General features: G+C 36.8%; 1 protein-coding gene across 1 annotated transcript; it reads left to right on the forward strand.

The window, feature by feature from the left end:
- Window positions 1-90: 90 nt before the first annotated feature.
- On the forward strand, window positions 91-17,014 carry LOC105437131 (ankyrin and armadillo repeat-containing protein-like). Its single transcript, XM_030990755.1, has 15 exons — window positions 91-309; window positions 4,922-5,123; window positions 5,452-5,660; window positions 6,833-6,937; window positions 7,621-8,034; window positions 9,179-9,420; window positions 9,497-9,595; window positions 9,805-9,955; window positions 10,594-10,755; window positions 11,692-11,921; window positions 12,122-12,280; window positions 12,914-13,031; window positions 13,660-13,966; window positions 14,252-14,301; window positions 14,861-17,014. The coding sequence occupies exons 1-15, from the start codon at window positions 255-257 to the stop codon at window positions 15,094-15,096; spliced, it is 2,739 nt and encodes a 912-aa protein (XP_030846615.1). The 5' UTR covers window positions 91-254; the 3' UTR covers window positions 15,097-17,014.
- Window positions 17,015-17,208: the final 194 nt, after the last annotated feature.

Below are 17,208 nucleotides of genomic sequence, written 5' to 3' on the forward strand. Positions count from 1 at the left end.
GTCTCCGTGTTCCAGACCCTTGGCTTGCATCTGTGATAAACGATTACACATTTCTTCATTCACATTGTTTATTCCTACAATCCCAGTCCCTACAAAATGGTCTTAGGCAAGCAGCTATCAGAGGCCTAGTCTCCGTGTTCCAGACCCTTGCCCGCAAATGTCCGGCGTCGCGGCTTGGGAACCAAGACGAGGATGGGTACTCGCTGGTCCACTATGCGGCGCTTCACAACCGACCTCAGATCCTCCAACTGCTCATGATCCAAGGTCAAGACATCAGCGTCAGAAGGCATCATCTCACTACGCAAGTTGGTAAGAGAATACTGTACTTAGTTAGAAGCAGAAGGAATTTAGTACAGTCAAACCTGCTTTGATGACCACCTGTCTACAATGACCACATTTTTTGGTACCCTTGAAAATAATTATCATTGAAACATGTACTAAAGGAACCTGTACTTAAAGACCACTTTTCTTGTCTCCCTTGGGCGGTCGCTGTAGACAGGTTTGACTGTATTTAGAAGCAGAAGGAATTTAGTATAATGCTATAATCAGTTGATGTCTATGAAGACCTATTTTAAGCTTCTCTGAATTCAGCAATGGTCATCAACAATAATTTGTTTTCGTTCTTCTTCACATATTTGTTAGAATATGCAGTATTCATGTAACATACAGCATTCATTTAGGTCCTTTCTTATAAACAGCTGGGATTGATTCATATCGATTGCCTAATCAATCCTTCAATCTCCATAAAACATCATTCATTGTGTGTTTGATTCATTAATAGAATAGAATAAGTTCCTTTGTACACATCTTTGAACAGATTTGATTTTGTTTTTCAAATACACATCTACCGATAATCAGAAATCATTCATACTCATCTGGTTAATTAAAGTTCTTTCCATTTCTTTTCCAGAATTCAAATTCAGTTTCATCTCTGCTTCTAATTTCAAATGCCTCTTTATGAAGGAGAGATTCATTTAAACTTACAAAGTAGATTTATGATAGTTACCATCAATTAACAATCATATTTCTTTGCCTCTCTCCTGTTGGAAAGGGTTTTGGTAACAGTGTAGAGAGAGAGAGAGAGAGAGAGAGAGAGAGAGCAAAAAATGCAATCTTATACAGTATTTTATCCAAATGATCGGGGGGGGGGGGGGGGGGGTGTTTCACAAAGATCCTAAGTCGAACTTAACTCTATATAAGTTGGACTTCAAAATTATGGAGAGCCATTTGTAGCCTTAAAATAAAATATATTCAAAAGCAAAAATTATTTTAGACTTTTCATAAATCCCACATCAAGAACATGAAATCTCCTTGATAATAGAAAATATGAATGTTTTTAATCAACATGTTATGCCTTTAAAATAAACTTTTACAAATTGTTTTCTAAGATGCTAACGGCTTTCCATAATTGTTAAGTCCAACTTAGGATCTTTGTGAAGCACCCCCCTGATGTCTTTCAAGGAGATCACCGAGACCCTGGATGTATTCAAACATGTTTGCAAATCATGTACACAAACAGGACCAATCTTTTGTCCATCAGGGTGGGGCAATGGCATTCCTCTCACCTCATGCCCCAGTATTTGTAGGCCCCTGTATGTCTCCATGGCCAAAGTATTCCTGTGCTATCCTCAAATTAAAACCAAACTTAGGAAATCAAGGCATACTATAATTCATGGTAAAAACAAAATTATGAAAATGAATGTTTATATATTTGAATGAGGTTGTGGGGACTTATAGGCCTCCACCCACCAAATGTGGTTCCAGAAGCATTATTAAATTGAGATATTTTTCAAGTTGACGTTTAGCTTTTTTCCAAATGTTGTTCTGAGTGCCTGTCAGGATTTCTCCTTTCATACATTGTCACTATCATTTTTCTTTCATCATCATCTTGTTGTATCATGTATCTGTTCATTCACTTCTCATCTGTTTTCTAGCAAGTATTTGTGGAGGTAAGTCAATCACATAGATGATCCGCTGTTAGCTAGCTAGCCTTGTAGTCCCCTCAACCCGATCTTGTGTCCCTCTCCGAAATGACCTCTGCTTTTATCAACTAAATATCTTGTAAAAAAAAAAGGAGTGAATTTGCTGCATTTAAGCTGTTTTTTTTATACCCCCCCCCCTCCCTCTTCTGATTTTTACTAAAGTGACTTCTGTTCAGTTCCTTGTTAGTTTGTTAATCTTGATTTTCCTGAAGTGATTTGCTGCATTTTCATTTGTTTTTTAAATTAAAATAGTTTTTCTTGCCCCCCCCCCTCTTATTTCTTCAAGTCATTGATATCACATAGCTTTGTAACAGCCTCTTTTCCAAGTTCTATAGATTTCATTGAGACTCTCTACTTTTATAGCTTCAGCTGTATAATAACCAGATCCCCAATTCCTCTTCTCTATTACTAAAACAAATTCAGGTATTCCTTCAAAGTGACCATTGGTTCTTACATTATTAATGAGCTGAATGTCCGTGAAGCTTAACTTTCTGTTTGATAGATTTGATTTGTTTTACTATAAGTGACTTTAGGCCTGTTTTCATCAGCTTGAGATTCGGGCTGATGAAGACGCAAACTAACTAGATAATTTGCGATCAGGATAATTCAAATAGTGGGATGTTTGGCAATCTCAAGCTGATGAAGACCAGCCTTTTAATACATCCTTGACTTCCCATTTAACTAAGTGAAGGTAAGTCCTTCTTACTTTGATCCCCCTCAATGTTTTTAAAAAATACCAAAGTTTCCTGTGTCATGTTTGAAAGAGCTGTAACAGGTATTTAAAGTACATTTCAAATTGCACTTTCAAAGAGGCTTATATGATCATTGTATGAAACTCTGCTCTTCACAACAAACAAAAAGCAAATACAATCAACAATTATGGCTAGGTACTACGCATAAAATTTGTGAATTGATGTGCTAGTTTGCTCCCTAGTTACTATGCATGTCTTGTTCCCCATGTGTCATGTTTCAGTCAATGAAACTGCTTCCTCTCAGCTGAACTTATACTTTGTACTATGAAGTGCATAGCTGGGGTTCATTAAAAAGAAAAGAAAAGTGTATATGTACAGCTAACCATTCCCCCCAAATATGTACTTGTATCTGGTGATATTGTGTCATGCAAATCTCATAGTTCCATGTATGTTAACTTTGTATTTTTTATGCATCAGACTTTTCTAACAAAATCATGTATTTGTACAATAGTTAATTGTCACTCCTAACTTTAAAAAACATTCATAACCTGTTTTTATTTCCATTAAAATGTTCATGATTGAACAGCGAGAAGAACTCTTCTTGGGGGTAAATTCTTATTTGTATTGCACTTGAAGTTTTTGGTGCAAAGTTGGAGGGTCTATTTCATTCTGATTTGATTTATCTTCTCTTGCTTTTCCTTGTCTTTTTCATAGCTCTATCTCTGTCAAACTCTCATTATCTGTCTCAGAATGAACATGTATTGTAGTTTGTTACAAGTTCAAGTTCAAGTTCAAATAAGGTTTTATTCATTACTTGTCAACAAGTCCGAAGACTAAAAATGCAAGTTTACATCAATATAAAAAACATTCAAAAACATAAAGATAACATAGTAAATGAGGACAAATATATAACAATGAATACATTTTTAAGTTAAAAACATTAAAGTAGTAACAAAAAAACAAAACAACAAAAAAAGATTTTTAAAAAAAATACAAGATATGAAATATTGCTAGCAAAAATGAATAAATGTTGACATATAAACAAATAAAATGTATACAGATACTTGAATTCAATTAACTGTAACATTGGAAAAATTGTAATTAAGTATTGAGTATTGAGTATTGAGTATTAAAAAGTATTAAAAAGTATTAAATAGTATTACAATCGGAGTCTTGGCAGTGTGCTAATCACAAGTGTGATATGAGTACAGTATAATGTATAAACATATTGCACATGAGAACAATGGAATTCCTTAGGTATTTTCATTCCTCCCCTTGAGAAGTTTTAAAGTTTCTTCTTTCCTGTATTAAATTTCTTTGTTTTGGGGTTTCTTTGTTTTATTTTAAATCATTTACACTCAATTTTTTGTTAGTAGCTGTCGAAACAATGAAGACATATTTGTTCAGAAGTCTTAGAGACGGTAGTGATCACAATGTAAAGATCTGTATTCTCTAGATTTAAAACAAAAAAAAATCATGCGTGGATTGTCTTATGGTTCAATTAAGGTTTGGGTATGTCTATCACTGACTTCTCTTCTCTACCTTGTTTTAATAATCAATTCCATTCTGACAATCAAAGGTTGTCAATATTCCTTTCACATCCTGACACTCTTCTTCTTTCCCTGCACAGTAGAAAAAAGAAATTCACAATTTTGGTTAATGGGATAATTCATGGTCACTCCAATTGGTGATTTATTGATTTGTTTTCAGGAATTTGAAAGTGTTTGGTTTATTAATTATTCTTTATAGGGATCATTTTGTTGCACAGTGATCTTTCTCTGATCTTTATAACACTTTTTGTTGATATTATTAATATTGGTTTAGGATAGTCTTATATAAGATACTACTTCTTAAATGAAAAACGCAATCAATCAAATAATTCATAATTATCAGGAATGAAAGAGTATTGATTCAGCTACCTTTTTCTAAGCACAGGTAAATTAAGAGTCAAAAGAACCGTTAAGATATGATATCACTTTGACCTTCTGAAACATACTTAAACCTACATTTTTTCAGAAAAATTATATTGATTGTCATTTAAAAAAAAAAAATTGTGAATAAGAACAATATTGGTGCTTGGGTGAGTGTCTCTTTTGCAGGTATTTACCAAAGATTTTTCCTAAATGTTGACAAGTTTGTTAACAACATAACACTGTTTTACTATATGGATATAATATAACCTAATTTTCAGAATACCACCCTTTCTGTTCAATATTAATATATTACTTCCTGTGACTGTCATCATAGGCACCACTCCCCTTCATCTAGCAGCCAAGAGCGGCAGCTTGGATTCTGCCCTCCTGATGGTAAGTAACCATGGCGATATGGTGAGTGCAGATAACGCTGGCTGGGCAGCGATACACCACGCCTCCTTCTACAACCACGCACCCATAATCAGGATGTTCATTAGGAAGTTTGAAGATCAGATGGAACTGGAAACCTGGGATAAGTAAGTGAAATATTTCCAGGGACAAGCCTTAATAGGCCTTTGGCCTTTGTTCGCCCCCCCCCCCATACTTTGATATGTATTTCTGTTTTTTCTTTCTATTGTAATTTTGTGCTATACTCTTTATTGTTGTTGAATTCTTTATACCTTTAATGCATTGTTATGTGTATAGGTTGTTTGGTATGTTCGTATTGTCATTTTTATTGAATTGTGAAAAGAGTTAATTAAAATTGAAATATATGTCTCATCTTGTAAAGAGTTCATTCTCGTTACATACAAATAGATAAATTTTGATTTAAAAGTTCAACCCGTGTATTCTTTATCTTGCCAGGTTGCGGCAGACCCCACTGCTCCTAGCCGCCAGCAGTGGAGCGCTGGAGTCTGTCAAGATCCTGATTGAACTGGGTGCAAAGATCCTGAAGACGGACACAGAGAGGAATAACATGGTTCACCTGGCTGCTCTCAGGTTCCATACCTATGTCCTGGAATTCTTCATCGAGTGGAACCACAAGGATGCACCAGTTTGGAAGACTCTTGTTGGTAAGATCATCATCTCTTATCCAATCCAATCCAAAAGATATTTGATATACATGTAGCGCCTTTTCGGTTACATATTGCTGCACACACACCGCTACACAATGTTTGGGTCACTTGAAAACAAAATTTAGTCACTTCTCAGAGATCATTCAAGTATATGTAGGATGGTAATAAAGTAATTTCTAGCAGAATAGATGTGACTGTACCTTATTGGCCCAAAAATTGCACAATGGTTTTTATATAGTTGCCGCCTGGACAGTACGTAGTACATGTAAATAATAATCTTTTTTAATTTTTTTATTTTATATTTTTAATTTTTTTTTAAAGTCCTTAATTCCTCACCAAATTCTTATGGGAACCAGGCCATTGCTCCCTTGCTTTGTGAAGCCTATAGGAAGGAGACAATTCATTAGACAATGGGTTTTCTTTCTACTTCTATCTATTCATTGGTATCGATCTTCTTGATATTAATCATCAGTTTGCACACATGTATCAGTTCAAGGGTGCCTTGTGTTTGCTTTATGCAAGTAGTACATAACTAATAGGTACTGACAACTCTAGAGTGATGTTTCCAGTCACTTAATTCATTCTTTTATCTGTTCACATCCATTGAATTAATTTCCCTTGTCTCCCAGACAGAGATATTGAACCCTACTAATTGCCACACAACAGTACTGTAAACAGATGTAATACATGTATTGACAACTCTAGAATCATGTTTCATTTTACTCATTTAATCGTTCCGGTGTCCGACTTCGCCCCACCCCTACCCGCCGTTCACGATTCAGATATTCATTTGTTCCAGACTCTGTTCATAAATTCAACTCACAGGTTAAACGTAATTGAACTTCTGCATAAGAAATTAATACTGAAACTATTATGATTTGAAATACCAATGACCAATGCTTAATTGTGAAACTCGTGATTTAAAGTACCAATGACCATTTTTGTCGCTTCATTTATCTTTTGCATGTATTCGTTCCTTATTTCATCTATTTCTATAAACGTGATTTGTTTATTTCTTGTAATTATATATTTTAAAAAATATTATTGTAACGCCAGTGAAAATCAAATTTGTATGGAATTTGTTTGCAAAGACAAAATAAAATATCTTGTATCTTGTCAAGGCCAGTGTGCTAACCAGTATATATTGTATTTCCATGTCCTCCAAACAGAGATGTTGAATTCAACAGACTTCCGTAAGAAAGACAGTGCCGTCCGCTCTCTGGAGGTACTTACAACGTCTGGTAAACCCCATTGGAAAGCTATCCTGGAAGCCAGTAAGTCTAAGCTGTTATTGAATACAAGGGGAGTGTTTCACAAAGATCCTAAGTAGAACTTAACTCTAAGTTGGACTTAAAAGTTATGGAGAACCATTTGTAGCCTTAAAATGAAACATATTCAAAAGCAGAAATTCAAGTATTTTAGACTTTTCTTAGATTCCACATCTAGCTAGAACATGAATTTTCCTTGATAATAGAAGATATGAATTATTTGAATCAACAGTATATGCCTTTTAAAATAACTTTTACAAAATATTTTGAAAGATTCTAACAGCTTACCATAATTGTTAAGTCCAACTTAGGATCTTTGTGGCCTTATCATTAAGACATGTCACATTTATTCTGCATAAGTCTTCTTATACATGATTTGATATTCTTGTGCAAGATGTGTAACCTGTTACACAGAAGAGAGGCTTAACATTAAAATTCCTTTCATGTGGTTTGAATATGATGCATTTAAAAAAAAAAAATCCAATGTTTATTTCTTTTCTGCAAAAGTCAGCTTCATTATTATTTTACAAATTGAAGCTCTTTTCACACTTTCTTATCTGTAATACAGTATTGCTAAAGCATTGTTTACATAGCCCTGAATTTGTTATTAAAAAAACGCAAAGGCAAACATGTTACTTGTTTTACTGTAATTTCTTACACTCCGATCCAACATTTCTTTGTTTGATCAGATGGTATCCCAGCCTTGGTGAAGATCCTCCAGATGAAGTCCTCTGAGATGCAATCCCTGGGAGCCGCCGTCTTGTGCAATATGTCCTGCAACGAGCCCATCTGCCACGCCATCGCCAAAGCAGGGGGAATCCCCACTCTAATCAAGCTTCTCTCTGCATCCCGAGACGACATCCAGTCACGGACGGCCATCGTCGTAGCCGACATGGGCGCTTATGACGACCACCAGACGGAGTTCAGCCGCGAGGGGGGTATCCCTCCTCTCATCCATCTCCTGGATTCGGAGCTGGAGGATGTTCTTAAGCAGGCGGTCAACGCGGTCAGGGTGCTGTGTCTGGACCATGAAGAGAATCAGACGTTGGTTGCCAAGCATGGAGGAATTGGACCGCTGGTGGAGTTTCTAACGGTCAATTCAGGTGAGAATGTCCTCTGATTAACACTCTTCTCAAGATCAATAGTCTACCTTCTCTATCCTTCTCGGTCTTTTCTCATCGGCACCTCTGCTTGTCTCATGTACATTGTATTCTCAATAATATGTATTCTTTAGGTTTTTTTTCCTCATTTCTTCTGTTTTTCTTACCATTTCAATTTCTTCTCATCACTTTTTCTTGTAACAGTTGTTTGGTTCCTGTTTGCAATTCTTGTCTTGTTCTCGATTTCTGTTATTCTATTAACTTCTCATCATTCTTCTATCATTTCATTCCACAATCATTCATATGTCATCTTCTAGTTTCTGTCTAGTTCAGTTCAGTTCAGTTTATTGAATTCCATCTTTAAAAACATTTTTACAAAGTAAAAACATACAATTTCATGTACAATATAATACATAAATTGGGATAAATAAAATGTGAAATGAATTAATACAAAACAGAATAAGGCACAGCTGTAAAAAAACCAAGAAAAGGTTTTGTCTGGACAGCTCCCTATCAAATTAGATATAATAAACATAGTAAGAAAACAAGTAGCAAGTAAAGCAAGTCTATTTCCTCATTTTCAGTCATTCATGTCTTAAAACCTGATTTTTGCAACCACTCCATGTTCTCATTTACCTTCTTCCTCTCCCTAGTAATATCTCTCAGGGCCCTGTTTTATAAACATTTGCAATTAATCGCTATTTATTTGTGATTGATATCAATGACAACTGTGTACATAGGAGATAAGAGACTTGTGATCGATTTGGATCAATTGCAACTCTTTGCAAGAGGGGGCTCAAAGACCAAGATCAACTTTGAGTTGGACTTAACTATGGCAGGCCATTCATGCCACTGTTTGCTCTCACCACTTACTGTCATTGGTCTCTCAAGGGACGTACAAATCATGGTCACAAATCTACAGAATTTACATTTTTGTTAAAGTTCATTATGGAAGGAAAAAATATTATCTAAAGATCATAAGTGTGAGAGCAAACAGTGGCATGAACAGCCTGCCATAGTTAAGTCCAACTTAAAGTCGATCTTAGTCTTTGTGAAACACTCCCCAGAACTGATTATATACATGTTAAAATCCACCAGCCAGATAGACAAAAAACATATAACCTTTTCTTATCTTCTGCCTTTCCAGATGAGCTGAAAGAGGCCTCAGCGGCCGCCCTGGCTGCTCTTACCTACGGTCACCTTGACAACCAGAATGCGGTCATCGCTCAGGGAGCGGTTAAGCCGCTGGTCAAGCTCATCAAGTGTCACAACATCAAGGTCCAGGTCAAGGCCGCCGCTGCCCTGGAGTCTCTGGGAGAGAGCAACCCGGAGTCTCAGAGGGCCATCCTGGATCTCCATGCTCCAGGAGCTCTCATCAAGCTCCTAATGGTGAGTCAATGGTGTTATTACATATACATTGTAATCTATTGTAATCTATTACCGGTATGTACTTGTCTTCATGAAGTTCTGGGCATTAGATGTGAAGGAGCAAGCGGCCTGCTCCCTGTGGGCCTTAGCAGGAGACACCAGGAGACAACAGAAGGAGACACCAGAAGGAGATCACTAAGTACATTGAGACACACACAAACACATCCACACACACAGCTATTCCATTTCATTACTGGTATGTATTTGTCTTGATGTAGTTCTGGGCATTAGATGTAAAGGAGCAAGCGGCCTGCTCCCTGTGGGCGTTGGCAGGAGACTCACACAAACACACCCACACACACATCTATTCCATTTCATTACTGGTATGTATTTGTCTTGATGTAGTTCTGGGCATTAGATGTGAAGGAGCAAGCGGCCTGCTCCCTGTGGGCCTTAGCAGGAGACACCAGGAGACAGCAGAAGGAGATCGCTCAATACATCGGGATCAGCGGCATCATCGATCTCATCGTCAAGTCAGAGAGATTGCAATATGTTGGTAAGTTAAATAGACTCTAAATTTCTCTCAGCATCCAACACAATTTACTAATGAATTGTTTACCACATAATGATCATGGTTAGTATTGGATTTATATGTATATCGCACCTTTTCCACGAGATACAAGCTGCCCCGTAGTCTGAGGATATATTGGCCTAAATTCTCAAAAGGGCTTTGATTCAAACCATAACCTAAACCATGGTTTTCAATGTATGTGATTCTCATCAAGTTTATAGTTTTGGTTCAATTTTGTTTGCAAACATTTTGTGTAATGTATAGCAATTTCAGTTATTCATGTATTAGTAATAAATAATTTTCACTGAAAAAATGTAATGAGTTTATATCAGTTTTGTCAATTGCATGGTCAAAAAATGTTCATGATAGTAATTAGTAAAGAATAATTAAAATTTATTTGATTTTCACCAGTTATGATCACTAAAGTGCAGCACCCTAAATATTAATTCACTTTGGTTTGCTTAATCAGGGATACCAGTTTTCAGGCAATAGCCTGAATTCAGGCCCTGGCGAGTTATTTTCAGACCCTAGTTTAGGCTTTTTTGTGTATGGCTCATTCTCTGTGATTTTCAGGCCCTCTGATCAATTCTAACTGGCATCCCTGCTTTATATTCCCATAACAGCATGCAAGGCAATGATTGCCCTTACGAGAGAAAGCTTTGACAATCAGAACGAGATCAAGAAGGAGAATGGTATTCTACCTCTCGTTCGTATCCTGCGCTCCTCCAAGACGATAGAGCGGGTTCTCATGACAGTCATCAGGGCACTCGGGACACTCTGTATAGGTAAGATGTGCACCATCTCCATCATTCTGTATCAACGTTTCCTTTTCAAATTGGCAACACATTATATTTTTATTTTATTTTCTGGTACGTTCTTCCTTAACTTAAATATGAGTTTTATTTATGGGAACCTATAACCTACAAGCTGAGCTTTTCAATAGGTTCCTCACATTTCACCCTGTATAACCTACTATTCAATACAATTAATTTCGACGTCTTTTCAAAGAATTGATTATATAATGTGACATTTTTAGCATATTTCATATTATGTTCTAATTTTGTCAATTATGTGAATTCTTTTTTTTTGTGAAATGTGAAACAAAATAAACTTGAAACTTAAAACCTGTTTCTTAATTGAAAAGGTACAAAGAAATATTGACATGATTGTATTTGGCAAGTTGATAGCCATCAATTTCTCGTTTACATTTGTCTACACGATACCAATTTGACAATTCTTATCACTGATTTTTTTTTAAAACTCGATTTAAGGACCTTAATTTATTTCAACAACAACAAATTTGTGAATAGAAACACATAGTACTGATATGTGTGTGTGTGTGTGTGTGTGTGTGTGTTTGTGTGTTATTTCTGCTCAAGTATCTTGAGCTCTTCATATATATTACTACTGTATATACTATTATCACTCAATTGCACTCCTTCATCCTAAAAGCCATCAGGTAAAAAGAGAGCTTGAGTGAAAAGAAGAAACAAGAAAGTGCTAAAGTTTTAAAATAATAATGATAATAATATTCCGCTTCTATATAGCGCCCAATACATCAATACATCAATGTGTCTAAGCGCTTTACAGATATATTATTACCCCAGTCATCGGATTCAGGCTTACCCACACACAATGTATGCACATTCTCCACTCCCCGGGGAGCATTCTTAATGACTTTCCCCTTCATTTTTGTGGTGGTTTCCTCCCTCCTCTATCAGGTGTGGCCAACCGTAACAACCCCGTCACCCAGAACAAGATTGCTGAGGAGGGGGCGATCGGGACCCTGGTGGGTCTCCTGCGCTCCTCCTCTAACCACCACATCAAGGTGGAGATAGCCATTGCCCTCGGAGCCATCATCCTGGGTAACCGTGGCAACCAGAAGCTGCTGGAAGAAGAACCGATGTTCAGCATCCATCTACTGCTTCAGCTCATGAATGAAAAAGATGACGTAAGTCTCGGTGTACTTTAATTATCAATGATGCTAGAAATGGTATACCTTTCTGTGATATTTAATAGTTTTCTCATTGTAATGTGTACGAACGGATGTACTTAAGAAACCACCTGCCAATTGAGATTATCTTGTCTCCCTTGAGTGATACATGGGCTTTAATGCAGATTCTGTTCTCACTTTTCTCTCTTTAAATCCAGAGCGTCCGTCTGAAAGCAGGGACGGCGTTGTCTACCTTCGCCTTCAACAACACCAGCCAGCAGTACAACATACGGGAAGCAGGGGGGATCAGGATGTCCAACTTCCAACGATTCTTAGAGTCAGAAGACGAGACTCATCAAGCTTATGCTGCCTTCCAGGTCAGTAGGGTCAAAGGGCAAAGGGAGGTCAGTGAAATATGTTCTAAGTGCTTGAAGTGACATTTCTTGATGTGAAAGACTGTATGTTAATACTGTACGTTTTATCCCAGACAACAGAAATCTACCATTTTATACTTGTTTGGTGGTGGTCATTTTACCTGACTGCTAAAAAAGCATAAATGCTTGTAAGTAAGCAACCAGACGGCCGACGGCTTTAGTTCCTCTCTGAGGGACCTGGTAATGAGGATTAATGCCTTACCAAAGGGCACTTAGCACATCGACTTGGTTTCGAACCCGGGTCACCGGATTACGAGACCACTGCTCTACCGACTGAGCTATCGCGCCTCCTCTAATGACAAGTGCTCTGTGGTCAATTTCTAACACTGACCAAATTTTTAACTTCAACCCTGGATCACCAATATACCCAAGGCAAGCCTTAATTCTTAAACTCCTTATTTATAAACTAAATTCCTACCCTACCCCTTATCATATTTCTTTGAAGAAATAGTGTGGAGGAAGTGCCAGTAAAAGAAAAGTTAAATTACAAAATAATACATTTGAACCTGTAATGAATGATGTACTTGAAATTTTTTGAGTATTTATATTGTAACTGACTTGAATTTATGCTTGCAGATTGTGGTTTTGGCCCGTGTTATCGTAGACAGGGATCAAGTTTCTTTATCAGCAGAAGGCGTGACCAGATTAGTAGGACTACTCAAATCTGAGAACCCAAACACGGTTATTCTTGCAGGTAAGATTTCAGCACTTCTTGGCCTCCCAAACAGTTCTGCTGCTTAAAAAAAGAGATTAAATGAACAACAAGTGCAGGTTAAGGTTCAGGGTTCAGGTGTGTACTTATATATGTGTGTTATAAGATACCGAAATGCGACTTGCAATGTTGCATCTAATTTTTGTTCCAGATTTTTTTTGGAATTAATTTTTTTGTTTTTTACTGAGGGAAATTATGTGATTTCCACTGGCAACACTATACTATTACCCCGGTCATTGGATTCTATACTTGCCCGCCCACACTGTGAGCACAATCTCCACTCCCTGGGGAGCATTCCAATCAGGCGTTACTTGACCAACTTGACCAACAATGCAGTCGCATCCTACCGGGTACCCATTTAACACCTGGGTGGAGAGTAGCAAGTGCAGGTTAATATCTTGGTAAAGGATATTAGTGCCGTGTACGATCACATTTCTTATTTCCCTAGAACAGAGTCTCGAGTTGAAACCTGTTGGAAAGGAGGAACCTGTTCATTAAGACCACTTATCTTTGGATATTTCTCATCTCCCTTGAGTAGTCTTTATTGCAGGTTTGACTGTTCTCAAAAGAAATCTCTTTAATCACCGTTTACCATTCAACCCTACTCCAGGGAGCCTCCTAGCGAGTCTTGCCCATACCAGGGCTGGCATTCCTGATGCCATGATCACCTCCGGTGCTGTAGATATCCTCATCAATCACCTCCACTCCGACAACATCGAAGTCCGTTGCTCATCGGCCGTCGCCCTCGGCTACCTGACCTTCAACCGGACGGCGACCCGGCTGTTGCTGATAGCGACCAGGAACACACCGGGTTTGTTTCATAAGCTAATGGACAACCTAGATAAAGATGGCAAGATCTCAGAGGACTTCACGGAGGAGTACAGGAGACAGCAGATTGTAGGACTACCAGCTCTCAGGTATGATCAACAGCCGGACGGTCATAACAGGTTCTCGCCTACGTAGCTCTCATGTCTGTCACACTTGACACTTTAGGAGCTCCAGATTTATCCCAGCCAGACTTATTTGTTGGGAAATTTACTGTAATATAGATGAATTTTAGCCAACTTGATAAGTGCAAATTAATTGAACTGGTTGGTTGAAAAAGTTCAATGTCTGAATATAAAAAAATTGTATTGTATTGTAATTGATTTGTATTTTAAATAATCAATGATCTGTTATGTTTTTCTTTTCTGTGCGATTAGTTTGGAGAAGCATGGAGGTCCATCTGCTGTGCCCCCACCAAGACCAAGAGGTAAACATTGACTACAAAAACAAAAATACTGATTTCTATTTTCTTGACAGTAATACTTGTAAATAGAGCAATATTCATTCAACACAAGTTCACTCACATGAAGGTGTCTACATGTTGCAAGCTTATACAATAATCATAAAAAGAAGGAGTTGGAAATATATGTACAAACATGTACGTGTATTGTCTGTGTAGAAAATGTCACAAGAGAAATGTTGAATAGCTGGTTTCTTTTAACTTTGAATTAACTTTGATCTTAATCTCAAATATTAGAGGCAGCTAGAGGTATGATCGGATATGATGGACATGTATGTGAACGTTGACCATCAAATGCATTTACTTTTTTTTTTAATTTCACAAGACCAATGAGACAGAAAAGGATGCAACTAAAGACAAATATTGTCAGAAGCATTATGAATATGAAAAGATGATTGTGAATTGTATTCTACTTTGGGACACCATATTAACAATGTTTAACCATTTCCATTTCTCATAATTTGTAATAATAAACAAAAATATATGCCAACTCTCATCCTTTCCATTTATCTATGTTACTGTGTAGGTTCCAGCAGGCAACAGAGTCGTCCGAATACAACCATGGGTTTCAACAGCCGTCCTACGACAGCAGCTACCTCCACGTCAGGCAAACCTCCCCCAAGGTCCACCTCGGCTCCGGTCCGCTCTCGTCAGGTCCGTACTCCAAAGGTCGTCGCCCAGGGCAACGGACGCAAAGTCAAGATAGAAGAGGGCAACATGGCGTCGGCGAAGGCCAAGAATTCGAAAGTAGCTTGGGACTGACTGACATTGATTGCTATGAGAAGCGAGATTTGTCTCCTTTAATTGCCCCATGCAATCATGACATGCTAGACCAGTTCAAAACACAGGAAACTGCTTTTAAACAAAAACTGCTGCAGGAAAACTTAGCATGTGTATGAGTGCCAGAGGATGCATTTGATGGGTATGAAGAAGAAAAAACCTGCGTATGACGATGGCCCCTATACAAACACTCACAGATCTGTGTATTATAGATATATTCTTGTATGCAATGCAATGTAAAGGACATAATGATTTTTTTTTAATTGTTTGCTGCCTTGTTTTTTGTTTGTTTTTCTTTCGAATGATTTATTGCCTTGTGTGTGAATTGACCTTCATGGATGGTTTCTTCAGGCATCCAACTAAAAGTCATTTAGAACGTGGAGAACTGGTCTGTAGCTCCATGTACTATGAGGATCAGTCTGTCTGCATGTGATGCTGTAGTCTAGACATCAAGCCTCAGTTCAGCTCCTAAGATGAGTCTTCAGAGACCAATTAGATCCGTCCATATACAGCATGAACGTCTGTTATCCTTTTGTGCAATTATTTTTTCAGAAAGTTTCAATTTGTAACAATTCATGTACAAGCTCACTAGTACATCGTATTCAAGAAAAATGTAAATGGAGAAAATGAATATGTACAAGCGGTGGATAACCTTATAGACGGCCGTGTAACTTGAAGGTAGATCTGCACATGAACCTGTATGATACACTATGTAGAATATAGTAGATTTAGATTTAGGGTTATCCTACACTCACATAAAAGCTAAATAATCGTAGGATGTAAACTTAGATGTGCCTTTTCTGGGTAATTAGAAAGTATTTTTTTTACAGTAGTTTCGATATTACCAAATTACCATATAGACCCAGCATGATAAGGAGCTACAATCGATCAGATTTTTGAATTATATTTTTCCAAAATACAATGCACAATTATACTTACAAATAATGTGACAAAAGTTTTCTTCAAACCAAAGATAATTTTATTGTCAAAATTAGTCAATGTTTATTAGTATTCAAGAATTCTTGAAATTCACATTATCTTCTAAAGACATGTATGTAAAACAGGGTAGTATTTAATAGCAATATTGTTTTCTTATAATGTACTGTATTGACATAATGCCTAAAGTTTTTTTTTTTTTTGCCTTGCAGTAATTATATTGGTTTGTGCCTTATATTTTTATTTTTGCATGAAAAATGTTGACACTTTAATTTCACTATGCATTTTGCTTTCCCTTATCGCGCTAATTCTGATCAAATGATGTCTTACGGTATAAAATATATGTCTGTGCTGCTAGAGTTCCACCAGATGCTGTTATATTGCTGCAGTCGTTCCACATTCAATTCCCTCCACATTTTGAACTCTCATCTTCAACCCGGAAACAAACACCATATCTAAACTGACCAATTTGCTCCGTACATTAACTTTCATAAACTCGTTATCATTTTCGTTATTGATGATGTAATAGATTATTTTTTTCCCCTACAGTGGTTGTAGAGAAACATGTTTGCAATAAATGTTTTGTGAGTGCATGTACAGATTAAATTTCACTTTTTTTTAGTTAGTACAGATACGTCAGAGTTGCCAATTTCTGTTTGATTGATCGCAACTTCATTATGTTTAATTGGAATTTGCTCAAACTTTCACTGACCCATTCCTCTCATTTTTCTGCTTCTTTTAAAACCAACTATATATCAGGATGGACTTTAAGAATCCACCAAATGTTGATAGATATTCTTTTTGATGAATTCCAAACTTCCAAAAAGTGTCTTTGCATCCGTCCAAAATGTTCCAAATGAATCAAATTAATTATGAATATACTATATAATTATTTTTGATGAAATCTTTCATGAAATGAATAAATTGAATTTTGTACAATTAAATGTGATTATAAATATTGAGATTGAATTGCCTTAACTGCCATTCACTGTTCAACAGGTTTTATATTATTGATTAAAGTATGTCACGTGTGATTCACTTGTATATAAAAGTATATGTGTATTGCTTGGGAGGCACCCGCTTTTGTACATAAAAAGCACACAGTGTGATTTTTATAAATATTTGTATATTGTGGAATATGGATTTTTTTTTTCCTAT

Source organism: Strongylocentrotus purpuratus, unplaced genomic scaffold, assembly GCF_000002235.5.
Source record: "Strongylocentrotus purpuratus isolate Spur 01 unplaced genomic scaffold, Spur_5.0 spur5_scaffold_19, whole genome shotgun sequence".
Lineage (NCBI taxonomy): Eukaryota > Metazoa > Echinodermata > Echinoidea > Camarodonta > Strongylocentrotidae > Strongylocentrotus > Strongylocentrotus purpuratus.

What these genes read in the sequence shown, in the direction of transcription:
- LOC105437131 (XM_030990755.1), top strand. Translation starts at nt 255, where the DNA reads ATGATCCAAGGTCAAGACATCAGCGTCAGAAGGCATCATCTCACTACG. An exon ending in TCATCTCACTACGCAAGTTG is followed by an intron (nt 310 to 4,921) that starts GTAAGAGAATAC and finishes CTGTCATCATAG; the next exon opens with GCACCACTCCCCTTCATCTA. An exon ending in AAGCTTATGCTGCCTTCCAG is followed by an intron (nt 12,281 to 12,913) that starts GTCAGTAGGGTC and finishes TTATGCTTGCAG; the next exon opens with ATTGTGGTTTTGGCCCGTGT.